This window comes from Thrips palmi, unplaced genomic scaffold (genome assembly GCF_012932325.1).
Source record: "Thrips palmi isolate BJ-2018 unplaced genomic scaffold, TpBJ-2018v1 HiC_scaffold_5, whole genome shotgun sequence".
Classification (NCBI taxonomy): Eukaryota; Metazoa; Arthropoda; class Insecta; order Thysanoptera; family Thripidae; genus Thrips; species Thrips palmi.
Genome location: NW_023144632.1, coordinates 10,013,015 through 10,023,955, shown reverse-complemented (window position 1 = coordinate 10,023,955; position 10,941 = coordinate 10,013,015). Strand labels below are relative to the sequence as shown.

General features: G+C 53.3%; 2 protein-coding genes across 2 annotated transcripts; both read left to right on the top strand.

The window, feature by feature from the left end:
- Positions 1 to 813: 813 nt before the first annotated feature.
- On the top strand, positions 814 to 3,624 carry LOC117650685 (WD repeat-containing protein 18). The gene is made up of 6 exons (XM_034394265.1): positions 814 to 974; positions 1,384 to 1,497; positions 1,577 to 1,798; positions 1,929 to 2,131; positions 2,222 to 2,493; positions 2,574 to 3,624. The coding sequence occupies exons 2-6, from the start codon at positions 1,393 to 1,395 to the stop codon at positions 3,239 to 3,241; spliced, it is 1,470 nt and encodes a 489-aa protein (XP_034250156.1). The 5' UTR covers positions 814 to 974; positions 1,384 to 1,392; the 3' UTR covers positions 3,242 to 3,624.
- A 776-nt stretch (positions 3,625 to 4,400) lies between these two features.
- On the top strand, positions 4,401 to 10,032 carry LOC117651162. The gene is made up of 10 exons (XM_034394967.1): positions 4,401 to 4,567; positions 5,278 to 5,475; positions 5,563 to 5,566; positions 5,665 to 5,798; positions 5,874 to 6,186; positions 7,447 to 7,614; positions 7,705 to 8,067; positions 8,642 to 9,049; positions 9,119 to 9,293; positions 9,923 to 10,032. Exons 1-10 carry the CDS (start codon positions 4,416 to 4,418, stop codon positions 10,015 to 10,017), a joined length of 2,010 nt encoding a protein of 669 aa, XP_034250858.1. The 5' UTR covers positions 4,401 to 4,415; the 3' UTR covers positions 10,018 to 10,032.
- The last annotated feature ends 909 nt before the right edge of the window (positions 10,033 to 10,941 follow it).

Here is a 10,941-nt window from a genome sequence, read left to right as displayed (position 1 = left end):
TGTAACCGCCAGTAACCGCCTGTGCCTCGGCCGCCTCTCTCTTCAGCTTGCTACAGCTCGCCTCGCTTTAGCTTGCTTTGGCCTGGTTTCACTCGCTTAAGCTGGCTTTAGCTCGCTTTATCTTGCTTCAGCTCGCTTAAGCGTGCTTTACCTTGCGATGCGCGGGGACAGAAAACGGAGGAGACACGGTGCATTTTGAGAACCCCCCTCCCCGCCTCGCTGAGCTTATTTTGAGATTCGCGAAGACTAATGCACGATCATGTAGGGTACCAATAACCAGTAGGCAGTGTTTTTAAGTGTCGAAAGTTTCTATGATACGGGTGGACGATTTTCCACCCGCTCCTGCTGTGCTTGATCCTTCCCACCTGCACTGACCCTTGTGTGAACATGGGGTCAAAGTGTAATGATGCCTATCTTTCAGGCGCCACCGGCTTGAGGATACTTTTGCCCACAAATAAACGTGTTGTTCTTTTTGTTTTGAATTCTTTTAAATCGACGACAGTGCCTCATGTTTTGGCAAGCTTTCAGTAAAGCGAAACGAGTTTCTGCTTTGTAGCGGATTTGAAAATGTTTTCCTGGCCTCCTGTTACAAACCTACAAACATCATCTCGAGACCAAATGCAGTCTTTCAAAGGGTATGAACACAAATCTTACCTTTTGAAGATGCAAATTATTCAAAAAGTAATTCAACCTATGGTCAAGAATGACTAAGTGAATGAATAAATGAATGAATGAAAAAGTTCGTAGTGATTGTGTGGTTGGCAACTTGGAAGTCGACTTGGACCGTAGCAATTTCTCATAAATAAGGGAACGAAGATGGGAGGGGGAACAGGCGAGCAGCGACAAGCTGCGACAAGCGCGCGGCCGCGGGCCTCGTGTTGTTTGACTGCCGTTCGGGCAGAAGTGTGCATTTCTTTTGCTTGGGTTTCAAGTGAACCTTGAAGCTCTTTCGGTCCACGAACGAAACAATTTCAGTAAGTACAAGTTCATTGCACTTGTGAAACTCATTCTCTGAGTTGTCATGTTGTTAATGTTTCGTCGGTTAAGCCTGAATCATGACTAGTGGCATGCGTCTATTATAACCCCTCAAGTTCATGTGATTTGGTGCGTTCCTTTTCACTATTGATTCGCGAGTAAGGTCCTCGGTTTCGTGGTATTTCATGCACTTCCCAAGTTTCATTTACAAGTTTTAGTTTCGTTGTTTATTTTGATTCCCTTTGTTTCGGAGCCCCTGTCCAAAATTCAAAGCTTTGAGGAAAATAGAAACTTCTCAGCCAAGCTGTCAATACCAAATGTCTTTGAAAGAATGTTTCGAACTTCATTTGATTCACTCTGAGTTGCCAATTTTTGTTCTTTGTCTAATGGGTCCCAATTTGGTCACAGAGCAGCAGAATGACTGACTCTGTAGAAGTTGCCATTACTTCGGAAGCCAGTGGGCAACTGTGGTCTGTGAGTGTATGGGATACGGTAACCGGATCTCAACTCATGACTTACAAGGTAAATGGTCATCTAAATTTTGTGCCCTATGTTGTTGCTCAAACTAGAAACTTGTATTCCTAACATTTTGTGTTTATAGGGTGGTGGTGTTTGTGGCAATCATGCTGTCGCACTTGTTGGCTCGGACTACATCATCGGGGCTGAGAAAACGAAGCCTCTGCTTCATGTATGGCCAGTAAACAGCTCGGAACCATCTCACGACTTGCGTACTGTGTGTCCTGGTCTAATTGGAGCCTTAGCTGTAAGCCCCAATGGCAAATTTATTGTCGCAGGGATTGGAGAGAAAATTCATGTTTGGCAGGTAAAGTGTTCGTTTGTGAATGTAAAGTGTCCAATTTATTATCGTTAAATAGATTGAACTAGAATCCTAGTCATTTCCTCTTCTATTGAACTCAAATTTACTTTATTTTGTATAATTTTCTTTTTAACAGGTTGAGGCAGGCCGATTGATGGGTGTGGCAGCTCGCCATTTTCAACCTATCACATGTATTCGATTCTTTGAAGACGGCAGCCATTTTGTATCAGCTGGTGAAGATGGAATGGTTTGTGTTTGGTCTCTCAAATATCTAACTGCCACTGATAATGGGCATTTGGAAGCTATTCACAGTTTTTCGGATCATTATCTTGCAGTGAAGTAAGTACAATCAGTTCTAGTGCTTGGTATTAATTCCCATCCTTCTAGTTAATTTTCTTTTAATAATAATAATAACCCTTTGTGTTTCAGAGATGTTTATGTGGGTAGTGGTGGTTCAAGATCACGCATAGTATCAGTATCATTGGATGGCTCATGTAGAGTTTATGACTTAAGTTCTGGAAAACTCTTGTTGTCACTTGTTGTTGACGGTGAAAATCTGACATCAGTGGTCGCAGATGTTCTAGAATCATCACTGTTTCTGGGGTGCAATTCTGGAGACATATTACATGTCAGTTTATGTGACAAACCACGTCAACTACAGTGTCACCTTACTGAGGAGGAAAAGGAATCCGTTTTTAAAGGTAAATATGACTTGTAAGTCATGGCATGAATTCGTGAGAGTTCTGGCTAATATCCTGTATCATTTGCATCCCTCTTTTAGGTCACACTAAAACAGTTACAGCACTTTCCTCATCACAAGATGCATCAACTCTGCTCTCAGCATCCGCTGATGAAACTGTTCGGCTGTGGCACATTGAAAGTAAACAGTCCCTACGGACCATTCAGCATAAAGGACAAGTCACCAATGCCTTCCTTACATTCCTGCCCTCTCAAATATTTGCTGAAAAGATGAAACCAAATATTGTTATGCATCGTCTGCAGCGGGTGAATGATTCAGCTCACAGCTCTGAATTAAGTGTGGAAATTTCTGTTCTGAATGAGTTAGTGTTTACTCCTATGTTTGAGACTGAGGGTTATAGTATTTCTCAAGTTGACTTGAGCAAAGATCCTTCTGCTACATCAGAGGAGACATCCTACCATAAGAAACAAATGAACCTATTGCAGAAGAAAAATCTGGAGTTGTTCAAGTTGGCATCGGAGAAAATCTTCAATGGAGTCTGTGACAGTAGGAAAACAGAGTCTGTTCCTAGTCTTATTGATATCAATAAGTGTCTTCAATTAGTAGCATCTAAGAGCCTTGATATTTCACAGTCAGTCCATATGAATAGTGAAGATTCTCCAATTGTTAGGAACCCAGAATCTGAAGGGAAATCTAGAAAAGCCAAGAAAAAGAAGAGGGCTCGTATTGTGCATGATATTAGTGATTGAGCCTATTTGTGTCTTGCTGTGTTAAGAAGTTAGCTGTGATTTACTTCTTTAGCTCCCTTCATTTCTTTTGTGTTTTATAAGTAATATTGTTTCAGATACAGTTTTTGTTTTGTATTAATGTGGAGTTGACCTGTAAATGAAAAACCAATAAGTGTAAAATTTGGTTTGCTGCTGACATTTGAATGGCTCTCCTTTTCCTTTTATTGTCTATTGCCTTTTAAGTTTCTCCTTTGACCAGGATTAACAGAATGTGTTGAGTTCTCTTTATCAAACTATTTGCAATTGCTCCTTAACTTTTGTTTCAGAATTCTGTGTACTAAGCTGTGCGTAGATCTGTAAAGTTTATTACTTTTTTTAAAAAATAAATTGTTTGTTTCACCTTAGACTTTATTTGATTCAGAACCTCCCAAGTTCCGATCTGTGTGATCAACTGCAAGCAACAATGAGTTTCAATCAATATTAGGGGTCTTGGGAGGGACAAGAAGTTTAAGCCGTTAATTCCTTCATTGAACCAAACCATGCCGTGCTGTGGCTGTGGCTACTGACAATACCCAAGTAGTTTTTTGTTCTTTTCTTATCTTTCGGGGAAGGGTAGGGATGGAGGTGCGACTAGACCCTTGCCTATTAATTGTGGGAATCTAGCATTACTTAGGGAAACAAGTTGGTGTTTTGTTGAGTCCGGCGTCTGGCGATACCCCACGCTGCGGTGGAGGACTGGACGGCCTCTCCACTCATTCAGCAGCGCCCGCCCTCTGGCGGACGATCCGCAAGTTACTGATCAGCGATACTCCGGCCCCTACACACTGCGATGACGGAAAATGACGCCGCTCAAAAGCACAAACCAACACAAAATTCCGTTAAATAGATGAATTGACAACCATCAGCACCCAGCCAAGCGATCGGTTCGTCGCTGTCTCCCTCGCACCCTTTTAGAGAGCCTCATGAGTTCGACAGAGACAGAACGACGAAACGACTCTTTTGAATCGCTCTGTCTCTCTCGCACCCACACGGGATGCCCATGAGTGCGAGAGAGACGGCGACGAGAGTCAGATCAGAATGAGTCTTTTCGGCTGATCCTGATCCCACCGCTCAACAAGTGCCCTGCTTTGGGCCTTTTGGCAGGCCCCGCTTCAAGCCCTGCTTGCTGGAGCTGCCGGATCCCCGGTGCTGCAGCATGGCCGGCGTGCGCGGAGGCCGCGGGAGGGGCCATGGCCACGGCCGCCTGCCGGAGGGAGAGGCTCCGGACGCGCACGTGGCGGAGGAGAGCAAGAGGGTCATCAAGGAGCTCGTGGCGAAGCAGACGCTGGCGGGCACGTCGCTGCACCAGTGAGTATGCGTGGGCTGTGCCAGGCTGTACCGTGGACCCAAACGGCCCGGCCCGGTAGGGGAAAGGGGAAAGGCAAGGGGTGAAAGTTGGCACCCCGGGCGGGACTGGCGGGACGGGGTGGCCGTCAAAGCCACTTTCGGTTCGGCGCGTAACTTGACCGACGTCGCCGCGCTTCCGCGCGACCAGCATCGCCAACGCGGCAACGCGGCGGTCCCCCGGGGCCGAACCGCGCGCAAAGAAGGGCTGCTGTCAACCAGTCAGCAAGTTGAGAGCGCTTGCTTTCTTTTCCAGGACGTGTGTTTTGCCGCCTCTGCCGCGGCCCTCTGCTCTGCGTTCTCGGTTGATGCTGTCGCTTGCTGTCGCTGCTCTGCGACAGCGAATGCCTATGATGGAACGCTGCAGTGCAATGCCGGCGGCGGAGTTTTGCGTTCATTCACCTGTTTCATTTTCAAACAGCTCTGTCATTCCTTCGGCAAGGTTTCGCAAGTTCCCACTCGCGTAGAAACGCTTTTTCTGTCAAAATTAATTGTGCACGTCTAAGTTTGTTCGTTTCTTGACTCCTTGCTGGGAGAAGCGCTCGTGGGCCTTGGAGGAGGTCACCGGGCTTGGTCTGGGTTCTTTGCGGTGCACTGGACGAGGCCCTTGTCGTCGACTTGTCTTCAAATTGTTTTCAAATTGTTTTCCGACTTGTCTTGGACTTGTCTTGCAGGCAGCGCGCCAGGGAGCGGGAGCGCGAATTCCACCGCGCGGCCGCCGTGCTGCCGCTGAGCAGCGTGTCGTCGGGGGCGTCCAGCCTGCGGGACTTCACGGCCAGGGCGGAGCGCGCGCGCCACGTCGAGGACCTCGCCGGCACGGGGCTGCCCCTGCACGACCTGCAGCTGCTGCTCAGCCACGGTAACGCCACTCTGTAATCAGAAACGCCGAAGTGGGGCATTTTCAGCATCCGCATTTTGCGGAAGTGCAGAGTTTGCCGTCTCCACACTTGGTTTGACAGTGCAGTGGCCAGTGGCTGCCGGCCACCACGTCGGCTACCCCTGGAGACAAACAAAAACATGTTTGGCTTGATTTTTGTTCTTGTTACGCAGAGGAGGATGAGGCGTCCCGGCTGTCGCTGCCAGAGCGCCTGGCGCGCGAGGAGCGCCTTCGGGACATCCAGGAGCGCCTGGCCAGCACGTCGAGCACGTCCACGACCACCGCAACGACAGCGGCCGCCAGCGGGGAGCAGCCGGGGTGAGTTCCACGAACTGCCGTCGGTGGCGACCTACACTGGAAGCAATGTCTCACTCCACCGCCGTGGCCCTGCAGGCCGAGCCGCCACGTCCAGGAGCTCGACGCGTCCCTGCGGCTGGCCGGCCGGCTGACCCCCATGGCGCGGCTGGCCCTCCTCAAGGCCGGCCGGCACGACGACGGCGACGGCCGCGACCAGGACGCCGACGACGAGGTGCCCCGCTTCCGCGACGCGGCGCCGCCCGCCGAGGACCACCCCGCACTCCGCCTCGGCGCGCTGGAGCGGCGCATGTTTGGCCACCTGGACGCCGGTCCGTCCACCAGCGGGGAGGCGCCGTCGGCCACCTCCAGGAAGCGGCGCCGGCTGAGGCAGGCCGTCGACCAGCCCAAGGTAAGGCAAGGCAGCGGACACGCACGCGGACACGGCAACCCTCTCGCAGCCGAGTGTTCGTGTTGCCTACCGCCAGCTTGGCAGGTGGGGTCGGGTAGGCTACCCCAAAACAGCCGAGTGTTCGTGTTGCCTGGCATGCGATCATGTGTGGTCTAGCCCTTAATGGTAATGGTAATGGTCGGGTAGGCAACCCCAAAACAGCCGAGTGTTCGTGTTGCCTACCACCAGCTTGGCAGGCGGCAAGGGGGGTCGTGTAGGCAACCCCAATGCAGCCGAGTGTTCGTGTTGCCTACCCCAAGCTTGACAGGCGCCCTCCGGAGCATTTGTAGCCTCGGGTTGCCAACCTTCTCCTATATGTATTTACGTGTGGTGACTTTGTCCCTTGCTGTGCCCGAGCCATCCCTATCCATCGTCACCAAGGCTGAAGTCACTGTCTAGTCATTATCGTTCTTCTGTTCGTCTATATTCTTCCGTGACAATCGTGAGTCCGCCAAGGTGGTTTTTTTTACGACGTACACTGGTCTACGGCTTACGGCTTCGCCGAACTTATCGAATAGAGCTAATAGTCGCATGTGCAACGATATCAGTACAGTAAAAGAAGGAGCAATTTGGTGCTGAAAGTTTTGTTTGGAAGTTTGATTTAAGGCAATAATGTCAATAACTGAATTCACTGCCAAAATTGTACGACGAGGGAGATGTTTATGAGCGAGGAAGAGTTAGTGTGACTTGAGCAAAACTGACAGAACGATGTCGGTCCTGGGCCCCACACTGTTAGGAGGTTGTCTTTGGAACCGGGGCGACGAGACAAAACCAACGGTGCCCGTTTCAAGCGAATCGGAGAAGTTTGGACCCGGGTTGAAATCCCAGTGGGGTATATTTTGAACATTCTTTTTATTCGAGTTTTTGCATTGTTTCTGACTCGGTTTCTGATGTTTCTAAGGGCGCTGATGACGAAAATAACATCTGTTTTGACCCCAGACTCAGATTCAAATCCCATTAGGGTTAAACATAGGTGAAATTTGTACATTTCTAAATGAAAGGGACGGGCCAAAGTTGCCGATGTGTATCGCTACTTTTCCTGTTATTTCTAGCTGGTGCTGGCCGCGTCGCCGGAGTTGCTCACACTGAACAACTGTGCCTTTTCCTGTGTTAATCTCTCCACGAAAATTTGAATTTGTGGATTTCACGCACGCTCAATTTCGTGCAAAAAATTTACACACGGAAAGAATTACATAGTAATTTTACTGTGTGGCATCGTAGACCCGAGATCGTGCGTCAGGCACTGGGTCGTGGTTTCGTTGTTTTGACGGTCTGGGCACGAGTCACGACCACTGGGCTTTAAAAGGGCGGCGCTGGGGACGGAGGGCATCATCGTCCACCATGGCTCGTCTCAGCTTCGTCGTCCTCGCCCTCTGCGCCGTCGTCGCGGTAAGTCCGGGTGCCACCGAAAGGCAAGCAGCCCAGCCAGGCGGCCAGTGTGGTGCCAAGCTCACGTCAATCTGTGAATCTCAATCGCAGGCCGTCGCCGCTCACCCGCCAGAGCAAGGTGGTCCCCAGGGTGGCCCCCCCGCCGGTCCCCACGGTGGTCCCCACGGTCACGGTGGCCCCCAGAAGCGCGGCCCCCACGGCGCCCCGGCCGAGCACGGCCTCAAGGCGTGGCTCCACGCCAAGGAGGCGCAGCTCAAGAACTGGGCCCACAAGGAGGCCGGCCAGCTCAAGGCGCAGTGGCAGACCAAGGTGGTGCCCCAGATCAAGGCCCTCAAGGAGAAGCTGGGCGCCGAGTGGCAGAAGGACGCCCCCAGGATCGTCTCCCTGCTCAAGCAGAAGACTGGCGCCGCCTTCGACAAGGCCGTCAACTTCGTCAACAAGAAACTCCAGAACTGAAGTTTCAATCGCGCAACGCACAGCGAGGGTGCCCATAGGGCTGCAATAAAAATGCCTTACCTGTGAACGCTTGTCAGCTTTCTCCCCTCCTTGCGGCGTCCTGGCGTCCGGCTGCACGGAACACACCGAACACTCCGGCCCGAACGATAGGGGATTGCTGAAAATACAACTACCACTACAGAAAATACACTCCGACCAGGAAACGAAGAGCTCCGAGTTCTCGCATTCGAGGACCACTGCCAATGGTAATGGTAGCCAAGGCGGCAGAGGGACTCGACCGGCCTCGACCGCGAGAACTCAGAGGTCTTTGTTTTCTGGTCGGAGTGTAGCACAAGTTCGAGAATTAGAAAAATGAAATAAACCGAAGACTCAACACGTACAGTGCAGTTACAGATTGTTAGGTCCCTCGGCGCATTCAATTTGATTCAGTTCGAGGGTGAATGCGTGCAGGCCTGCCACTCCCTTTGCCCCAGAGAGCCCAAGCCACCCTCAAAGGCGGCACTCCGGAGGCCGAGGGACAGTGCGCCCTTTTTACTCGGCCGTCGTGCAGTAGTTGCTTTTTCTTTTGCAGGCACAGGGCGCGGGTGGCCACGGCGGCCGCCCTTCGAGCAGCTCCGTGGGCGGCGTGGACGGCGTGGGCGCGTCGCTGTGGGACGTCCGGGACGCTGCCGTGGCCGAGGCCCGCCACTCCAAGGCGCACACCTCGACGGCCTGCGCACGGCGGCCGCACGGCCCCGCCAGGGCCAAGCAGTACACCATCCAGGACGGCAAGATCGTGGAGCTGGGCGCGGCGGCCGCGCACCGCGCCGGCCGGCCGGAGGACCCCCAGGGCCACGCCCAGAGCCACAAGGGCGCGCCCTTCGTGGCGACCGGGGAGGGGGCGCTGTCCCCAGAGGACCTCCGGAAGAACCGCATGTCTGTGGAGGAGATCCGCCAAATGCCGCGGTTCGCGTCGTACGAGGAAGGCACCCCGTCGACGGTGAGCTCCCCGGCCACGACTTTCACCAGCTGCTGCGCGCTGCGGGTGTCAACATGGGGCTTGTTGCAGGTGCTGTACGTCAAGAACTTGGACGGCGGCGTGACCGAGGACGACCTGGCGGCCGTGTTCGGGAGCTTCCAGACCTTCCAGGCCTTCCAGGCGTCGCCGGGGCCCAGCCGGCCCTGCCCGACGATGCGGCTGTGCACGGGCCGTATGCGCGGCCAGGCCTTCGTCACCTTCCCCAGTGAGTGCCCAGAGGGTCGCGCCACAGCCACGGTCTGTCCACCGCAACACAGTGGACTTGCCAGAAGACCGGTGGGGGCGACGCGTTTTTGAGCTCCGGAGTCAGCGAACGTGTGACCCCCACCAATGGATTTCTCCCCAAACGAGGAATTCATTGGTGGGATCACACGTTCGGTTTGAGTCCCATTTAGCTCAAAACGCGTAGAATTTTGGCCGCCTCCACCGGTCTTCTGGCCCACTGTGTGCAACAGGGGTAGTTGGGCCTTGCAACGTCGCTTCGCCCTTGCCCCGCAACCACCCACATGGAGCGGGTTGCCGGCGCTCTGCTGCTCGCGCGGCTGTGCGTCTTAACATTCTTCAGGAGCCCGTCACGTCGCGTGCGGTGGTGAGAACGCCGGCAACGCTTGCGGCTCTAACGGACCTGTCCTGTCCTTTCCCGTCGGTCTTATTAACAAAGTTTGCGGTGCTGCGGCGCCGAGCGAGACCTGCTGTAGCAGACTGATTCCGGACAGCACCTGTCTCTCTCGCACTCACGAGCGGCGTCCCGTCCCGTGGTGGTGCGAGAGAGACAGAGTCTTCTGGTGCTGACGCCCGCTGACGCCCGCTGACGCCGAGTGCCTCGTGTTCCAGGCCAGGACGCCGCCAGCGCGGCCCTGGAGGCGGCCAACGGCTTCCTGCTCAGGGGCCGTCCCATGATCGTGCAGTACGGCCGCAGCCACAGCTGAGCCGGCCGAGGCACAGTGGGCCAAAAGACCGGTGCAGGCGACCAAAACTCGAGACGCGTTTTGAGTTCCAGAGACGATAAACAGGACTCAAACCGAACGTGTGACCCCACCAATGGATTGCTCTCCGAACCAGGAGGGGGTCACACGTTCGGTTCGAGTCCTGTTTATCGACTATGGAGCTCAAAACGCGCCTGGAGTTTTGGCCGGCCGTGCTTGTCGTCTCGCCCGCTGTGTGACAGGAGCCGGCCGGAGCCCAGCGACTTGCGGCGCAGTCGGCGCAGGATGCCAACAACAAACACCATTTACTTCATCTTGATCTCATTGTCGAAGTACAGCCACCATCTTGTTTTGTGAATAAACGAAATGTGAAACGAACAAATGGTCTATTTCTGTACCCCGGTGTTTTTTTTTCGTTTCAGCAGCACTTGGTGGAAGTGGGGAAAAGGGGGGGGGGCGCTCTTCTCAACGACAACGACTCCCGGAAACCCCCAATCTTGTTCCTAAAAAAAGGGTACGCAAATAGTAAGCTTTTTCTTTAAAAAAAAAAATTCAGAAAAAAATTTACCAGTTGCTACTCTAGGGACGAAGTTTTCTTGGTGGGCTAACGGATGGCTAGTCCGGGAAGGAGAAAGGGAAAGGCACAGCGCGGCGGGACGCTCGCTTCCGACGGCTTCCGATGATCACATCATTTTGCATCATTTGCGGAGGACGACGCGATTGCACGCCGTCCGCTCCACCGCCGCAGTGAAGCGTGGCGGAAGGGGAGGGGAGATCATGGAGCGTCTCCATCGGCGGGGCCAGTCTGCTGGCACTGATGCGGGCCAGCCCACCGCCTCGGCGTCAAGCGCGAGCTGAGGAAGCAGCAGACTGATTCCGCGAGTCGTTTTCGTCGCTCTGTCTCTCTCACTCTCAAGGGACGTTCCG